Below are 19910 nucleotides of genomic sequence, written 5' to 3'. Positions count from 1 at the left end.
TTTTGTCCAAAATGTGCATTCACATAGTAGATATAGTCATGTATAAAATATACAAAATAACGAAAATTAAACGACAGGAATTTTTTTGGGGGTGGGTGTGTTGTACATCCTTAAATACAGTGTTGCATCCGGCGCTACCCCCCCCCCCTCCTCATTTCAAATTCAAGATAAAACATGGATCCGTCTTCGAAAAGAAATAAATCATCGAATAAAGGAGTGTAAATAAAAGGATTTTGTCTGACTCTTCTTACAAACCTAGAAATATTCGATTCTCATCATTAATCATGACAACAAAAAATAGTAAAAATGCCTACTTGGCAGACTTCATACGACATTTTTGTCGTACAAAATGGGGGCTTATTGCAGTCGTCTGCATGTCAAATCTTACTATCCGGACCCCCTTCTCTGCATCTATGATCTACAATGTAGATATCACAACGATCCATTCCTCTCCATGACTGTATATTTTGTTCTTTGGTTAACAGTTTATAACATAGGTATAGCGAGAGTTATTGACTCGCTATTTTTCTTTTTTCTGAAATTCCGATTTAGATTCATATTTTTTAAATATATATATATATATATATATATATATATATATATATATATATATATATATATATATATATATATATATATATATATGTGATGTTTACATGTTTGACGTTGTATCTATCAGCACCTTGGCATACTGTATTGAAATCACACTATCGATGTCTGTATGCGAACCGAGTACATCATTCATTAGAACAAACACTGATCACAATCCAATCATTTTCTACTCTGATAAGTAAATACTGAACATTTTACTGGCAGATATCTTTCGTATTTTTAACGTAATGTTTTGCTCTCTTTACATGGGAATTTAAACTTTAAAACACCTGTATAAAGACTGTACAGTCTTTTCTTTTATGACAGATATATACTGCTTAAAATGGACCGTGGAGATGGTTTGCTTGACTAGATACAATATGGCGAACGTACAGAGATCAGATTAAAAACCGTTTTTAAATGCAGCTGTAAATAATTCGAAGCAGTGGCATAAATTTTGAAATAGGACATTTTGGGAACTAGAAATAAGGTAAGTAATTCATTTTTTCTACAAAATAAGCGAATCCAAATTCTTTTATGGTAATCCGATATTGGTTACCTATTTATATATGGTAGTGTTTGCATTTTCATGATAGTTTTTGTTCTTTTGAAATGATTCATTCGTTTCTTTCGGATGCATAAATTCTATTTTATGATTGTTGCCATACATATGATTGATATAATCGTCAATATCCAATCTCCAATGAAGAATTTCTCATCTGCGTACAAGAAAAGATACATTTCTCAACACAAAATTCATCCAAAGTTTGGGATTTAATACATGTTTATACTACTATCTTTATATATATATATATATATATATATATATATATATATATATATATATATATATATATATATATATATATATATATATATATATATATATATATAATATATATATATATATATATATATATATATATATATATATATATATATATATATAAATAACATATCACGTTATACAGTTTCGTGTTGTTTGGCAATTGTACAAAATCATAAACAAAACCAGTTGAAGTAAATTGGAGCGACCAATTAAAATCTTATCGCATATCAAAGTAACCTTAATGTGATTTCGGCCCTAGAACTGCATATCGATATTTATCAAACTAACACCATCAATGTAATTTTGACAAGTGCCTCTTAAGACGTTAAGGAATGACGTACAAAATTCATTGTAAATCATTTTATAAATTTCGAACTATAATGCATGTTTGGCTATACGCTAGAACAGTTTAAGCCTTCAATTGATGTAAAATAAACTCTTTAACATAATAGGAGCGTGTTCTCGATTTCCTCTTTTAATGAAATTCTTTCATTGCTAACGTCAATAACCTGGCGATATACCCGGGCGAAGTCCTCAAAATTAATGACTGATTGAAATATACAAGTCAGAGAGTCTCAAGAGCGTCAATATGTTCTCAAAAATAGTAGTATTTATGTTCGTTAATCAATCGAAGAGAAATTAATTTATTGCAATGTGTTTTTAAAATAAAAATTCTAATACACAAATTTTTGTCTTTATAAGTTTATTGCATCTATTGAATAAAAATTTATTTCACGAAAGCCCTTATAGATGCGTTTTTACAGAACAGTTTTTAAAAAGGCTTAAAGTGTTGCAATTTATTTTATTTAAATAACACTGTCACAGAGTATTTACCGTTTGACAAAAGGTTTTAAGCCTTTCGCGAGCAAAAATAACAAGTCAATGGTGTCAGTGTTTCTAAATAGACTGATAAAATAGAAACTACGTATTTTTATAATTTGTTGCTCAAGGAATTTATTTTAAAAATTCAAGGTTTGAAAGACATCCATATATAATGAGTTTTTTTTTTAATTTCTGACAGGATGATTCTCTAGAAACTATAGTTCATAACTGAAATATCTATTAATGCATCCATTAACTAATGCCAAGGTTCGGTTTCTTTTAAAAAACTGCGAAAAAAAGGCTGCGATTTGAAGCGAAAAAAATCACGTGCTCTTCTCGATTTGTCGGAAGACTAGCAATCTTCACGAAATAGAATGCGAATTTCTCGCGCATGTACAAATGACCAGACACTGTACATGAAATTGATATATTGAAATATTAGTATATCCCTTATAAGATACTACATTAAATTTCGGAAATATGAACTAATCTTGAAGACTTGCGTACGATTCGATAATTGTATTCCATTAACAATAAATTGAATACATGCACTTTTATTAATCATTTTCATTATAATGAAAAGGGTGTGACGTCTAAGTTCAATTCGGTCCGAGTAATTTATACCTTCGAGGGGGTAAAAGAAATTTAAAACTGTTAAGAAAATTGTAAATCTTTTTCCAGTGAACAAATTCATTAACTGTTATATACAGAATGACGCGGCAATCAAGATGGATTTTAAATTTCAAATGAAGGAAAAGTATCTTTTGATAATGCCAATCAAGCAGTTGGAATTGGGTTAGTATTAACGACAGAAGTTGCAAGGTTTTAAGGATAACATATTGCTTAATTTTTGGACGATCTCACAATCCTTCGGATATTAAAGGTTATCTCTCAATAGCCTTTAATATTGATTTTAAAAATAAACCGTATATCAATTTAATATCTTCTCTATTTTTAATGGAATCTTTCCCTGCCTTTAGGAATGTCAACTTTGGTAGAGAATCCGTTGGACAGTAATTTGTCTGGGCCTAAACCGGCAATTGACGGGTCGCTGAATGGGGGAGAAGTCATACAATTAAAAGAAGCTAAATTCAACCAAGATGGAGTCCTTCAATATAAAGATACAGTTTTAGACAAAGAAAACCTGCACTTAGTGGGATCACTCAAAAACAAGGAGAAAGACATAGTTAAACATGACATAGCAAAACGACCGAAAGACAGTACCACTAATAATGATATTGATGGAAAAACGGAAGTGACAGCATCTTCTCGGCCTGTCACTGGTGTCTCCGTGAAGCATATCGGGGACGAAAAAGCAGACAATGTACGAAATGCACAGAGCCCCTCTAAAAAGAATGGGAGACGTTCACACTCAGACTACGGCAGATCAACGAATATTACAAAACAAAATGTTTTGGCCACAGGGAAGGGCAGATTTGATCCAATCCCTATCCCTAACAGTGCAGACTACAGAAGCATGCCAAGCCCTCCTCCAAAACACATCCGAGTTCCAACCAAACTCATCCGGATAACAACGGTCACTGTATCTGCTAAGTAAGTATAGAAACTATACAAATCTCTTAAGACTTGAATACGTACATCTGGAGCATATTCATATGTATCAATATTATATGTCAAAGGAAATGTGAACAGGTATTTTTTTTAAAGAAAATGCTCGAAAACCACAAAACTCATGCAGATGTTTTACTCTTTTTCAACATTTGAAATTGCACAGAATGTACAAAACAGTCAATATCTATCTTTCCCCTAAACAAAAGTTTTACACAAAACAATAATGAACAGATTAACTTTACCCGGGAGGAAAACGTACTTTGTTTCGACAGAACATGCTTAATATAATGTATGATATTAAAGCATTGCCGTAGGAACAGGGGGGGGGGGGACGGGGGCCGTGCCCCCCACCCCCAATAATTTTGCCTATATATAGATGACTATAGAAAATTTAGCTACTTCTAGCTTGTGCCCCCCTCAATAAAAACATCTGACCTTTTTTTTTTTTTATGTTGGTTGTCAAGGAATTTTTGGTAGTTCATAGTGCCCCCAACTGAAAATGTATATATGGCTGTGCCTCCCAAACTGAAATTGCTTCCTACGGGCCTGTTTGGTAAATAGAATACATGTGTATCTTGAAAATTAATAGAAAGCTGTCAGTCCATGTCAAAAAAGTAGATCGTCGCGTAATTTACATTTGCTCAATGCCTTGGATGGAATCAACCCTGAGTGATCGGCCGAGCTGACCCCCCACCCCCCAAGAAAAATCTGCATTGTTGAAGATACATGTTCATATTATACAATATTGACCTGATGCAATTTTTTTTATAAAAGCGGAAGCAGATTTTTTTGGCCCCAAAGAGTTCAAGTTATTAGGATTTGACTGTCATTTTAAGTAAATGGTATTCCAAAAGAGTAGAGAGAGATTTTTAGAGTACACTGTATATTTTCATTTAAGACTTATGTGTTTTTTCCTGTCGCAATTTCGTCGTACGCAGGAAGCCATTGACAACTTCGATAAAATGCTTAAATTACATTGATCTCCCGATGGTGGCATCAATACTTATATACAATGACAAAGTCATAAAATTTTCACAATAGTGATTGTAACCATGTATTTCAATGAAAAATTCTCACTACGCATATATAGATTTTTTACCTGTTATAAGCTTCTGAAGAACAGGAAATTGATCTGATGTCGGCTTCATTATTGAATTATAAAAAAGAAGCAAACAAGAGGGTTTGCTCCCGTCATTAAACGTTTAACAACTGGTCATAGACGGTCGTTGAGCAATAGAAATTTTACGATCTCCCACTTGATTCTTATGATTAGATGTTCCCGCCATTACTGGGCCCTGTTAAAATCAGATGCTGGCAATATCACGGAAGGCAAGTACAATTTTTTTTTTTAAGTAATTTGTAATGAAGAGATATTTCTACAATCCAGTGAAACATAATTGTTTTTTTTTTTTTAGATTAGGAGAATATTTTCCGTTACAACTTGATATGTTTTTAGCATACATGTCCTACTTCGGTTGTAGACACAATTTACATTTGTATTTTGGTATGTCAATCAGATATTATTCCTACAACTAAAAGGAGCACTCACATACATTCACACACCTACAAGATACAACAAGGATATTACTGTTGCAGAATTAGGCTTACCGAAACATGTACATGTACATGTAGCAACAATTTCATCACAATGTTATGCACATCTTATAAATATCTTGATGCCTGCAATGAGGACGTAATGGCCAACTTTAATCATTGATTCATTAAATAAGAGGATTTTTATGAAGTTACAAAAAAGAAAATGAAAATATAATTAGTTTGATGTTCATACTTGTTCTTATGAGTCAGCAATAATAAGACCATAGACAGATAAACATAGAAAGCAAAGTTTGCATGAATTTTGAATTAATAATAAACGAATTAAAAACCTCATATCTTTATATCAATCTATCCATCTCTTCCTACAAAGACAGATTTTAATAACAGGTAAAATCCTTTTAATCTAATTTTTTGCCCATGGTTTACTTTGCAGTTTTGTGCAACAAAACATCGTTTAAACCACCTCTGAAGTTTTTGGCCTGGCTTTGTTGTTATAGTGCATAATAAACCGTATTTTTCCCATTATCAGCGACTGTCAACTCCTAAAACAATTTAGATAAACACTCTGAATGAAACCCTGCATGGATCAATACCTTTTATAATTGTATGGTAGCTTTTAAAAGTATGTGCTAAATTGAATGTTAAACACTTGAAGGTAAGAAAAACATTACTAGAAAAAAAATTAAAGGCTAGACATTAGTGATTTTTGTGAATTACCTTGAGTAATTTTAAACAATTAAAATAAAGAATCTATTGTCTGAAAGTAATATTATACGAGACACTTTCATGTTCTAATGCCCGATTGTATATAGAGGTTTATGAAGGTGACGGAGACATTTGTGCCTGGATACGATTTTTTGTAGTTTTAGATGGGTGAGTAGGTTTTGGGGTCAAACTTGACAACATATTACATTCTACATATTTTACAAACCAAAATATATGTAATGTATCATCAGTAGATGGCTTAGTCCTACAATAAACGTAACATGTTCGTGTGCAGTTAAAACGACTGATCGTTAGTTTTTGTACAAATGATACTTCATTTGTCAACAAAAGTAACTGTTTCAAGTATATTTGAAATTGCGCATACCGGTAATGTACACAAGGCTTAGGAGTTGGCTCTTCTGCGACATAGCGTCACAGTAGAATCGCCCGTCATTGTGACGTCACAATAATCAAAAAATACTTCGATGCTCAAGGTTAGTTCCTATTTTTATTTAGATATACTCAATCATGTTTGTTTAAACATACATATATAGAAGCTAAAGTAATTTCATTATTGAAAATCTTGTTGTTTTCAGGTAAGCTCGAAAATATGCATGTACTTAGTAAAATAGAAAGTACTTCAAAGTCAGATGAAAGTTAATTTGTAAAATACTATACAGTCTAATTATGTAAAACTTTCTCAATTTATTCAAATTTTCTGTCTTAAAAATATAGAAATTTCTTAGATTAAAAGATCAAGTCAAGTTTTGTTCACATAATTACATACATTTCAATTTTGTTATGGAAATTGCTCAATTTCACTGAAATTTTAAGTACATGTTAAACGGAAAACAAAATAAAATTTCAACAATGTATTTCGACCAGGTTCATTTACAAAATCAATGTAGAAATCATATATGTTTTGGGTTTATTTACATTGACTTAGACTTTGTGTGCTTCTCCTTTGTCACATGTCCTTAAAATCATCTTCCTGTGGACAACACCCCAGGACTAATTCCGAGAACCCCGCTATCCTTTACAATCAAGCATGCGACATCGAATTTTAAAAAGTTGAAATCCGATTTGCTCACTTTGACGCTGCATTAATCCCCTTGACTATTTAATAATTAAAACACACGTTTAGGTGTACCTTTAACTACAGTAAATCTCTACACAAAGTTTTCTAAAAACAAATCTCAAAATGGCGATTCAATGACGAAAGTAAAGCAACAAAACATGCACACGAACGGAACTTTTCAGGTGGTTCTTGCGAACAAATCATTTTCAGTAACTGGGATATCTTCTCTGGCGAAAAATGGCTCTAACAAATCAACCCCCAAATCAAGGTATTGTGGCAAAGCATGAATATTATGAATCCTGAGGAGGATCACACTGCTTCCTCGCGTAATGACTGCATATGATTATTTTTTGTTTATCTAGAACTTTTCTGGAATTACTACTTTGGATACTGGTGTAAGTAAGAGGAACAAAGAATCATTCTTCGTCATAAATTCGTCAGATATTCTTACTTAGAACCATGTTTACTTGCAGAACAAAACCAGCGCCACGACCACCAATGAGCAGCCTGTATTATGAAGAACCTAAGAAACCAAAGAAAGTGATTGGATGGGACGAGGCCAGCAATGCCCGACCCCCGCTGAGAATCGACATGGAGGGACCCGGGCCCTGTACTTACTCCCCACAGAATAAACCACTGTATGAAACTAACGCTCCATCCTGGTCATTTGGATCCAAAACACAACCAGATAAAGGTACCGCTCACTTTTTCCTCTGACTAGATTTTTTTTTTTTTTTGGAAAATACATACAGTGTACGTATACAACTTCATGTATAAATTTATTACATAAACGGATCCAGGAATCTGTGAAAGGAGGGGAAAGGGTTCACCACATGATTGTTTAGGCATTTTTCACAACCCACCCCAAACCCATTACAACCCTTTGTTTGTGTACGTAACATTTAAAGGAGATCTGGAGACAGTTTTAGACTTCCTATTCAGTGATATTTTTACGAACTCTTGTCTGTCACTCATGTATATTTTTTTTTGTTTCGGACCCCCTCCCCCTTTCTGGATCTGCCCTTGTAATTTTGTATTATAACGTTAAGTTGTTTCTCAACTTCACTGTACAGTCGGAGATATTCATCCTCGCAATGGGGTCCTGAGTCAAGACGTTTCCGTGTTGACTTAGGACCCCTGGCATTGCGAGGATGGAGATATACGAAATGAAAACTCACAACGTCTCATTACTGTCCAAAGCAGTTGCTTATTACATTGAAGTATGCATGTACTTGCTAAGTTATGTACATAACAAGAGATTCCTTATAAAATAGAGTGAGATGTAACATGGTCTTGAAATTGTTCTTGTGTTATAAGTCATCATGGTCTGTTTATTTTAACTTTCACTACTTCAGGTGGGGGAGGCAGAACTTCGTGGGAAAAATCCTGGTTCCAGAGTCCCCACCTCTACCAACAAAAAACAGATTTCTTCGCCGATAATGCGGTTTGTATAATTATCCACTCTTTCAACATATTAGGGTCCAGAGTTTATAATTTAAAAATACAATGATTACAATGATCACTGTAACTGTTAAGGTATAATATTTTTTTCATGGTTGTATGGTTAATATACCATTGAGAGTATCACGATACTTCACATGATAGTAAATCCGACATGAGTGATATATGCCATGATTTTGCTTAAAAGTCATATTTCAAAGGCAAGGTTTTAGTAGCCATTGACTTAAAAAAAAATTTTTGTGCATTTCAAACACCAAATATAAAAAAAGATGCATGTATTACAACTAGGCCATTCCAATTTTTTTTTTCTCTGTTTAGTGTCCACCCATCTTTCAAACACCTTCACAGAAAAAACAAACCATTATGACGTCATAATCGAATTAAACTTTCTTTTTTTCCCGTACTTTACGGCTGTAATAGAATTATGTAGAAAATAAAGTATTTTCCTGGAATTCATATTGAAATCATGTAAAAAGTAATCCCGAAGCCAATATTCAATTTAATATTATTTTAAAGAAGAGGATAAGAACATAAAAATTACCGTTTTCTGAGAGACTGTAGGCAATCTGGATACATTTAATTTGTCTGATATGGAAAAAACTCCCATATGCATGACTGGTTTTCTTAATTTTTTCAATGAAAATGACAGTTTATAATATGATTTTTCGTCTTGTTTACCTACAAATTATGCCCCGAAACACCTTATTTGACCAAGCTATGCTTATAAAGCTTCATTAAAGGAATTCATTTCTAAAATTTGAGAAATCTGTAGGCTCCTTTTATTTACTAGATCTTGACCTTAAGTACATATATATACGCAACGTAATTTGAACTATATTGTCTTTTTCCCTGGAGTTGAAGAGTTTCAATATTTATAGGAACTGAGTGCTACATTTTAATGTCTAATAATAAGATATATGCTGTTGTACACTTCTTTTAAAACAAGTTTGGATAAACGAAACATCTATAGAAAATATCTTAGTAATCTTTGTACATTTTCTTTGAATTATGCAAGAATTTTCATCAATTGATATCTGTTCAAAAGCCCCCGGTGATGCATGCTGATTTTTTTTCTACGAACATTTGATGGCACTATAACCTTAATTAAACTAAGAATACATTGTACTGAGTACATGTATCTTGAAAAATTATCAATAGGTAAGGCACGTCGCGTATGTCCTTAAAAGGATTTGATTTCATTAATCTATTTTTCTCGTAAAGAAATCTATTCCTGAGCAAAATTAAGGTACTACATGGTTAATATATATGACAAATTTTAAACAAAATAGAAAGTAATTGACAGAATTAATTCATAGGTTTCGACCAAAAGAATCAATTTCAGGACACCCGATTTTTTTCTGATCTGGGGTGTCAAAAACCAAGGCGCACGCGGACACTAAACATAGAAAAAACTTGGACTGGCCCCATTTAATCTGAAAAAAGGCTGGACGACTATCTTCTGATCCTTAATCCTAATTTTTTCAAACCAGCAAGCTATAGGTCTGCAGCTATAAATTAGTGTATCGTGTTCTAGCTGATAATGTGAACGTCATTGTAACATTAATGTTAAAATTGAATTTGATTCTGCCCAGCTTGAGGTCTTTTCTACATCGAGATTAATTACGCTTCACTGTCGTTTTCTTTTCCCTTTGATTAATAAACATCTATTTCATACAGTGGCCAACACCCAGTACCTACACACAGCGTCCCCTCCTTGGTCCTCGACAGAGAACCACCATTGAAGCCCCCTCTTTCAGTATTGGAGTAAGGAGGAAATTTGATCTTGCTAAACCTGGTATGTCAGGGTTTTTTTTTTTTTTAGCTCTACTGGTCAGAGATCAGAGGGGCCTAATGAAATAGTAAGGTGTCCGTCGTCCCTCCGTCCAGCTGCCTGTCTGTTCATCTATAAATAATTTTTCAAAACGCTACTCCTCCTACAGTTCTGATCCAATTTTAATAAAACTGTTTCACAAATATACTATACTAAGATACATAGTTTGTTTTGTCAATAGTTGATTTCGTCAAAATGTGTTGCCATGGTTACTAAAAAATAGAAATTTATGTGAAATTATTTCAAAACGCTACTCCTCCTACAGTTTTGGTCTAATTTTTGTTAGACTTGGTACACAAATACACTCTACTAAGATACATAATTCTTTTTATAGGACTTTTATTTCGACAAACGGTATTGCCATGGTTACTTTTGCTCCTACAGTTTTGGTCCAATTTCAATTAGACTTGGTACAAAATATAATTTAAACTAAGAAAATGCAAGTGCACACCAGTAGAGCCTTGGTTTCGCCAGAGACTTCTGATTTATACTACAACTACTACTACTACTGCTGCTGCTGCAGAAAATATCATTACACGAAATGAAAATATGTTGTTAATTAAAATTATTACATTTCAACGTAGTTACTATTTCAACTAGTTATTATATTGAACATTATAATCATTGATCATTCATCTGACAGAGGCATCAAAGCAGCCATCACCTGGGGACTATGAGAGAAACCAAGCGGATAAGGTGATATATAGATCCAGTCCCTCATTCTCACACCAGTTCAGACGGGAGGGTACAATCCTCTGGTCTCATAATGGTAAGTAACCCCTCAGCCCAGTTGTTTAAACAGTAGTCGATGCTATTTTAGCAACATTTGAAACAATTTTTTTGTTTGCAAAATAATGTTTAATCAAGATTATGAGCTGGCATGTAACTTGTCATTGATAGATGTGTTACTGATATATTATATCGTATTATAATCACTATTAGGATAATTAAGCTGTTTATTAAAATGAAAATACATTTTATACTCTTAAAAAGAATGCATTTCACTGGTTCCGATTTTACAGAGAAGAACCCTGGTCCAGCAGCGTACAGTCCTAGGTTAGAACAAAGCAAGTTCATGAGCCCGGCTTTTACTATTCGGAGTTTGAGGCGAGAAAAGTCACATGTCCTGGGACCTTTTTCTACCTTTTAATTTATTGTAATAATTTGTTGAACAATTTTGTACGTGCTCTGTGATCATGTGCTGGAATTATTTTCTACAATTTAACTTATTGTAATAATTTATTGAACAGTTTTTGTACGTGCACTGTGATATCAGATCCTTTTTGCTATTTTTACTTTTTATAATTTTATATATTAAAAAAGGATCCCAAGGTTTTGTTGTTTATGTATTATATTTCTATGTCCTGTTGAATTTTGCTCAAAAAGAGACAATGCAGAATTTATTTTTTCTGTAAAAATAAATAAATGAATCATTTTATTTCAGTGATTTACCGCTTGTTCTTTGTGTTTTTTTTTTTATTAAGGACAAGATAGTAATAAGCCAGTAATTATAATGAATGCAGAAAATAACAGAAAAAGACAATTTATGGCTTCTTTCCATTAAAATCAACTTTTCAAGTTACTCATTAGATGCAACGCAGATGTACTGCAGAAGTATTTGTGTATGCCACTGTGTACGTACATCTACAGTTTTGCCGTGTTCATCGATACTGCTCGGCTGTAAACCACCAGGAAAATTATATCCATAAAAAGGATTCCACCGTTGTCTATATCGATTAACCTCGAAGTATTCAATGAAATGTTGACATGGTAACTCTTTTGCTAACTATAATATACTGCAAAATGTAGACACATCAAATGTCTGACTGATTTGCTCAGATATTCGAGCGCACTTAAAATGCATAATCCATAATCTTTTCTATGTTTAAAAATCAGATGTGAACTTGGTGCATGGAAACCCAAGAAGCAATTTGTAAGATTGGCACTTGACATTGCTTCACAACAATAAAAAACAAAGTAAATAGATAAAACTTTATTGTTGAATTCTGTCTTTGTTGATTCCTACGACATATGTTTGACGGGGTGTAGAGAAAATTATATAGTCAGTATTATAGCGCCTTGGTCTTCGAATACTAAACAAATATATACTAAAAGGAAAAAGAAACACAGGTAAACTTTTGAAGTGTGTTAAAGCTTTTTGTATGAAAGTATTTTCCAGTATTGTTATCTAACATTTAAGCTCATCTTTAATCAACAAGTTACCAAAATCTCATTTGATTTTGACTGATAATTCATGAGTTATTGGAATTCATATGACGGCACCCCCAAAATTGAAAATAAAAATTCTCATTATCTCCCTTGCGCATCTCTCATAGAATCGATTCTCCTCTGCATGGAGTTCATCAGTTCATTTATCTTTTTCATAGGAATACTAATTCAATCTTCCGACAGGGCCCTTAGTTGGACGAGAATAGCTGGGGCATTCTGACCTTCAAACCCTACCGTCCAGTTAGTCTAACAGATTTTCGATTGGAGAAAGAGATCGAATTCACGGAGGCCAGTTGATTTGGTAAATGTGAATGTTTGCGAGAAAGTCTTGACAAACTCTGGCTATATTTTCCCGGGCGTGAACATGCTGAAAAATTAGGCATACGACGCAAACGCGTGCGAGTGAGAATAATACCGACGTAAAGTTGACAAGCTCACGGCCCAAAATAGAGCAGTTGCTTCTTTCTGTTTTAGGGTGAATGCAAGCCAACGATTGTGATTGCCTACTGTATTTATTGCAGTCCGGAGGACCGGGCTGATCTATACATATAAGTTTAAGTTTTGGTGTATGGGATTGAGGTGGGAGAAGTTATTCAGAATTAAGGGTTAACTATACATTAAAAAGATTATACACCAGAATGTTCTTTCCCTTTATAAATTACGAGATATACAATATATTTACTTCCATGAAGTACATCTTTAAAAATATATATGTTTTTCATATGCAATATACAAAGTTGCTTATCATTTATTACCGACAAAACAACAGGTCCTTTTTTGTTTAGAACATTAAATTTTACTTACCGCATAAAAACTTACGTTACACAGTTTGTGTTGTATATTCACTAAGTCAAACATATTTTTGGTGATAGGTGATACATGTGTTTGATTCTAATTTATATTTTTTGCAGCCAACAGTTACTTGGAGAAACGATAAAGTTTAAAACGGTATCGTTTTTGTTCGATTTTCTTCATATTACAAGTCTCGATCATTCAGAAGCATGCCTTTATCACACAAATCGAAGCGGTTTGATGATCAAGATTTTACTTCATTTATTTTCCGGGCGGCAATTGATGGCAACATCAATGTTTTCTTGTTCGGTTTTAGTGGTAATGCCGAAGCGATTAAAAGGGTGGCAGGATGAAAGGCCTCATCTTGAAATGGCGTTGTTAAGCGCAAACGTCATCGTCACGGTTGGTTGGTTGGACACCATTCCAGTTCCTAAAATCTTCCATTGTGGAAAAAAATAATTACAAAGGCCTTTTTTCTTCAATTAGGCAATTCAGTTACTTGACCGAATGGAACTCCATCAGCCGTACCATAATTGCAAGAAATTCATATTGACTGTAAATATGGAAAAAAAAATGTGTATACCTCCAGTGCATCAAGTGGTACTACAAAATGTGTTATCAAACTTGTCATCATGAATATGCACGTGTTTTTGACTTTTTACCACTTTCCCTATGTGACGTCATACATTTCAAGGTTGAATAGTTTTGAACACCGATTTTAGTACACAGTAACTAAAATATACCTCAGACCAGTTTTCATAATTTTCGGCCACGCAGTCAAAAATATTTCGCATATTATATTACCCTGCGTTTTTTTTCCCTTTAAGTATACGTACAACCCATAGTCCTCTACACAGACTACTATATACATGTACTACCCATAGTCATCTGCGTCTCTGCACACATTTGGTTTGGTACAAACGAACTCTGGTGAAAGTTTGAACAAATACAACATATACCGACTACATGCGCATATCCAGGATTTTTTTTTCGGGGGGGGGGGGGGGGGCACTCACTCGATCAAACCAAAAAATTCTACTCGGAATTTTTTTTTTTGGTCACGCAAAAAAGGAAGCAACTTGACAAAAACTTGTCCAAAACCGAAAAATCTATTGGTGGAGGATGAGGGTGTGTGTGTGTGTGGGGGGGGGGGGGTAGGACAAGTTGCTTTAAATGAAGAGGAGGAGGGGGGTCCAGACCCCCTGCTAGATCCGCACATGACCACCTCCGTTCAGCCATAAATATAAAGGAATGAGAACAAATTCATATCTAGAACAGGTGTCAATTGGCATCAATTTATTGATTTAGCGAGAGAGTTTAACTTTGCATGTATATGTGAACTGATATTTTTAGATAACTTATCATTTCTCGTAGATTTTAAGAGTTTATGCAATAAAAAATAAATGAGTAAACATACATTATTACTTTGAAGTACCACTGACTTCTACACCTAAGATACATCTCTGTTGAATGAATGGCAGCACAGAAAATTTGAGTTGTCTTTTCCTTGTACTAAGAGATAACGTCGGCAAAGGCTAAAACAGAAACATGTCTGAGAGCAAGAAAATGAAGCTCTTTACGGAAAAACCGAAATTTCCAGGAGAAGTGGACGAAGTTCATCCTGGACCGTTTATAACGATGCCCCCGCAACCCCAAAAGAAGAAACCAGGACAGCTATCGAGCAAACAAATTACACAGTTTTTTGATGAGGTAGGTCGCTTCTTACTTTTAAAGCATGTAGATGCACGCAGGGGAACTTATTTATAATTTCAGTATAATTCAGTTCACTTTGTATGATGCATTAATACTGAAAACGTGTTAATACTGGAAAATGTTTTTCCTGATGATCGTCAAGTTTGAAACAAGTTTTGTTTTCAAGGTATTGGAAATGACCCCTGGCCCGCTGTATTTTCATCAAGATCATAACTTCTGTAGATTGCCGACATTTAGGGTGTTCGTGAGATTACATTAAGTGACCTCTTTATACATTCTACAGGGTTACACGGTAGTCCAGGACTTTTTCACGCCAGAGGAGCTCCAGCCCTGTCGGGACTCTATCTCTGAAATGGTCGATAATCTGGCGGATAAACTTTTCAAGGCTGACAAGATAACAGGTGACACCGATGGTCCGCCATGAATTTCTACTCCCTCCTCTAATATATGTTTAACCTCCTCAAAATTCCCACACACATTAGCAAATAACCTGTCTCCATCCTTTGCAGCCGAAATAAAATACTAGTAAAAAGAAAGAAAGGATAAATATTTCGTACGAATTAAGGCGGATCAAGCATCTTTTTATGGGATTTAAGAAAAGTCATGTTAATTGAAAATAAAATACATGTAGGGGGGAGGGATTATCCAACTTATATCCCCATTATAAACAGTAAATGGATGGAGGTGGGGAGGGGTCATCTTCGCTAGCCAAGGGTTTCTGATACGCTACTCTTCTCATAAACCCTTGGCATACGGTGGATTGTTTTTGTCACGTGATCACGATTTATTTACAAAAATAATGTTTTTAAAGAATTATTAACAAGAAGGTATTGAGTTATGTTAATTTGTTATTTAAACATGTAAAAATGCAAATCTACATCTTCAGTATAGATTCTTAATCACATATTTTGCACGTTGCTTTAGAAATTGGATGACACCATATTGCTATTCATAGAATGGCATGTTATCTTACGGATCATTGTTTACTTGCGTTTTACATTACCGATATTAGAGAGTCAAGATATATCCCGAACGCAAATATCGTTATTTACAAAAAACAATTGCTGATTGGTCGAACGATGTCGATCAACTCCAATCACAACTTGAGAAAAAAATCCCAACTTTTTTTAACACCGTATGCCAAGGGCTTATGAGGAGAGTAGAGTACGTATCAGAAGCCCTTGGCTAGCGAAGATGGGGAGGGGTCGGATCATCTCAGTTTCATTAGGTGTCATAACATATATTTTTAGTTGATTAAAGTAGACCAGCCTGTAGTTGAGAATGCATTTAGATGTACATAGCTGATTCATAATTAAAACTTTAACAAAGGAGATACTTTTTGGGTACATACACTAACATGAGAGGAATCGACAATACTACTACTGCCAAAAAAAAGTGGGGGGGGGGGGAGCTTTAAATGAATATTTCAATAATTCATTGACAGCAAAAACACTATTTTCAGAAAAAGTGGGGTTTCAGCCCCCTTCCTTTCCTGGCACTACGGGTTTGCTTGTCATACCGATACATGTATTTATAAGGATTCAGAGATCAAATCATAAACATACTTGACACTTAGCATACTAGTATATGTTCTATAGTTTTCGGTAAGTGTATAATCGAGATGTAAAATGTCTTGCTCTAAAATTGTATATACTATAGTTTGGCCTTTTTAAAAATTGATTCTTTATTTTTTTTTTATTTTTAGAAAAGTTCTCAGAATATGGCTTGTTCCAGAGATTAACAAAACTAGAAGAAGCTTATCCGGGATCAAATATTCTTTTGTTTAAGTCTCAAAAGATGCCAAAAGTAAGATTCATTCTTTTAAAGAAAAAAGGGGAAAATCCATTCATAATTTATGGAGTTTTATTATGCATTAAGCTTAGTAAACTGAAAGCTTTCCTCCGAACAAGAGCGACAAAGCTAGGACTAAACGCGAGATTGATACTTGCTTGATTGTGATTGATACCAAACCCTTCCCTTGATCTCATGATCAGAAATTTGATTAAATCCTCGCACTGAGAGGAGAGAGATTGGAATCACGCGCATTTTGCTCTCTGGCTTTGTTGCTGCGAGTGCAATAATACACTTCATACTGTGTTGTGTTAGCGGAAATCTAAATCTCATAAATGTGAGAGGGTAAAAAATTTTCGAACTCTCACGTGAACACAAACCTTGAGCAATTACAATAAGTAATTAATGCATGACATCAACTGATTCTTTTTTTCATTCGAACATAAAAATCCTTTCTTTTTTAATAGTTTTCTTATTGATTGTAAAAGAGGAATTAGAACTTTTGTCTTGCTATAATAACATCTTTTTCTTCACGGTATAAAGTTGCAGAGAGTCCGTTCATTTCTTTTTAGTCCTTTCAAAAGTTATGGTGCAATGAAAGATTGTTAAACGTAATGGAGCAGATTCTTGGTCCGGAAGTGGCAGGACATCCTGTTTGGAACTTGCGTACAAAAACACCAAATAGTCAAGCAGTCGACATTCCTTGGCATCAAGGTGATTGAGCCATGTTTATATTCAGCTTGAAAATTGCCTAGAACTTGTTACATCTATTTTGATATCTTAAAAATAGATGCAATTATTTTCTTTTTAAAAGTAAATAATTATGTAATAAATATGTACTCCCCATAAGGGGAAAGCATTGGTTTGCTCTATGTCTCCGACTTTGTATCTGTCTGTCACAAAATCGTGTTCATACGGCCATACCTTTAGAACGCTTGGCCGGAGTTATGTCAATCTTTAGTATGTTAGTTATTCCTATATGCACTTGATGTTGCATATTTTTCTCATATAAAAAAATTACCCTCCTACTTGATAAATTTATTATTTTGTTTAGATTAAAAAAAATTGTAACGCCAATGGCTGTGGTTATTCCTGTGGGCAATCTAAAAGGTCAAGGTCATTAGAATAAGGATGAGGAAACATTCATTTTGTCAAAGTAAAAAAAAAACTTACAAAACCATTTAATGTCAATTTCAGATAGTGCTTATTTCAGCAATGAGTCTTACGATCATATGATAGCCACAGCATGGATTCCATTTCTTGATGCGACAGAGGAAAATGGCTGTATGCAGGTACCTATACATGAATTAATCTATTCACACATCTGACAACCTTGAAATGGATGAAAGATAATATAGGTGCAATCCATAACCGAATTATTCTTATTATTTTAATTTTTTGTAGGTTGCCAAAAATGGACATCGGAAGGGTAAAGACGCTACGCATCAGTGTTGTAAAGGCCCCACGTGGTACGTCATGCTAGAGGAAGAGGAGATGACGAAAACTCTGGGTAATTGTAAAGGATTACTAGTATCGCCGGAAATTCAAGATTGCGCAGGGAAGTGGACAACCAAGACATTTTTTAAAATTTATCTGCAAAATTTTAAAGACTTAAATTTTCACATTTTTCAAATTCTTCCTTTATTTACTTAACTTTTTTGACTATGTTTTCATTTGTTCAAATTCAAAGAAAGTTTGATCAGTCTCTACGAAAAAAAATATTTCTTTATGCAGATGTCGATACTGAAAAGGATATTTTGACATTACCTATCAAATATGGGGGTTTACTACTTTTTAACAACTTAACACCCCATAGAAGGTATTAATAATTTATAAATAATGTTATTTTAAATTCTGCTTGCTTTCGATTCATCGAAAGAAACCATGACAATAACTTGTTTTTAACAGCCTAATGAATTATTCCGAAGAAATTCGGTGGAGTGTTGACTTGCGTTGGCAGTCTCCGAAGCATCATTGGGGATTTTACGACATAGGAGAAGGGGTCCTTTTCCGGTCTGCCGAAAAGGAGGTCAAGGAACCGGACTGGGACAAATTCTTCTCCGTGGACAGGAAAGAAATATGGCAGAAAAAATATTTCAAACAGGTGAAAATGGTACATAAAAAGTGTCCTGTAATAAAACTTATTAATGAAAAAAAATCTTACGAAACTAATTCAATAAATATAGTAGGGTCTTCCGTTTTCCAATAGAACCCCCGTATCTTGTCTGCTATTTCCACTATTTTCCAACAATTCTAAATGACTTAAGGTCAGACGATACATTCCTCAAATATCTGTTTTGTATCTCATTGTACTATATAAAAACTAATCAAAATTTTAATTACATGTACCTTCTGATTTCTAAACTGGTTAAATTTTGATAGTGACAATAATAAATTGAAGTTATTTCCGAAAGGATTATATAGGAAACACCATTCATTTGTATCTTACACAAATGCCTGGTAATGTACCTCAATTTTTTTGTGAGGAAACATGTTAAAGTAGCAATTCTTTAATGACAAAATCGTGGGGAAAATATATATTATTGAGGAACGTATCATCTGTCCTTCATGTGATCTTTTCTGTGAACCGAAATATCGGTGTCTTTTCACAGAAGAATGACTTGGATCCTTTCGATACTACAATAACAGGTCCCTGGATTGGTCGCTGGGAAATTGTTAACCATAACAAGCATACTGATGCATTTAAGCCCGGGTAGGCGATAAAAGAACCTATTAATTACATCAAATTTTAATGTTCGTATTCACATATCTACTATATATATATCAAGCCATATATATTTACCCAAGTACTTGTATATACATAAATATCAATTTAGATAAAAAGTATCAAATCAATGAACTGTGTTTACTGTATATCCAAATGCTTCATCAAATATAAATTATTTAACAAAAGAATTCGCGTTGATCATTGATTTTAT

General features: G+C 33.8%; 2 protein-coding genes across 2 annotated transcripts; both read left to right on the top strand.

Moving 5' to 3' along the window:
- Nucleotides 1–934: 934 nt before the first annotated feature.
- On the top strand, nt 935–11884 carry LOC133172952 (ciliary microtubule associated protein 1A-like). Its single transcript, XM_061307813.1, has 7 exons — nt 935–1081; nt 3223–3796; nt 7628–7848; nt 8510–8598; nt 10293–10410; nt 11090–11215; nt 11469–11884. The coding sequence occupies exons 2-7, from the start codon at nt 3225–3227 to the stop codon at nt 11594–11596; spliced, it is 1254 nt and encodes a 417-aa protein (XP_061163797.1). The 5' UTR covers nt 935–1081; nt 3223–3224; the 3' UTR covers nt 11597–11884.
- A 3131-nt stretch (nt 11885–15015) lies between these two features.
- Nucleotides 15016–19808, top strand: LOC133173143 (ectoine dioxygenase-like). The gene is made up of 9 exons (XM_061308082.1): nt 15016–15177; nt 15464–15581; nt 16886–16986; nt 17544–17685; nt 18169–18263; nt 18376–18481; nt 18706–18790; nt 18880–19075; nt 19584–19808. Exons 1-9 carry the CDS (start codon nt 15016–15018, stop codon nt 19686–19688), a joined length of 1110 nt encoding a protein of 369 aa, XP_061164066.1. The 3' UTR covers nt 19689–19808.
- The last annotated feature ends 102 nt before the right edge of the window (nt 19809–19910 follow it).

The sequence above is a fragment of the Saccostrea echinata genome, unplaced genomic scaffold, assembly GCF_033153115.1.
Source record: "Saccostrea echinata isolate AGI-Se365-2 ecotype Australia unplaced genomic scaffold, CSIRO_AGI_Sech_v1 ptg000056l, whole genome shotgun sequence".
Classification (NCBI taxonomy): domain Eukaryota; kingdom Metazoa; phylum Mollusca; class Bivalvia; order Ostreida; family Ostreidae; genus Saccostrea; species Saccostrea echinata.
This window is presented reverse-complemented; position numbering and strand designations above follow the sequence as displayed.

Coding starts and splice junctions, on each gene's coding strand:
- LOC133172952 (XM_061307813.1), top strand. CDS start 3,225: ATGTCAACTTTGGTAGAGAATCCGTTGGACAGTAATTTGTCTGGGCCT. Junction 7,849..8,509: donor CAAAACACAACCAGATAAAG/GTACCGCTCACT, acceptor TCACTACTTCAG/GTGGGGGAGGCAGAACTTCG. Junction 11,216..11,468: donor AATCCTCTGGTCTCATAATG/GTAAGTAACCCC, acceptor CCGATTTTACAG/AGAAGAACCCTGGTCCAGCA.
- LOC133173143 (XM_061308082.1), top strand. CDS start 15,016: ATGTCTGAGAGCAAGAAAATGAAGCTCTTTACGGAAAAACCGAAATTT. Junction 15,582..16,885: donor CAAGGCTGACAAGATAACAG/GTGACACCGATG, acceptor TTTTATTTTTAG/AAAAGTTCTCAGAATATGGC. Junction 19,076..19,583: donor AGAAAAAATATTTCAAACAG/GTGAAAATGGTA, acceptor GTCTTTTCACAG/AAGAATGACTTGGATCCTTT.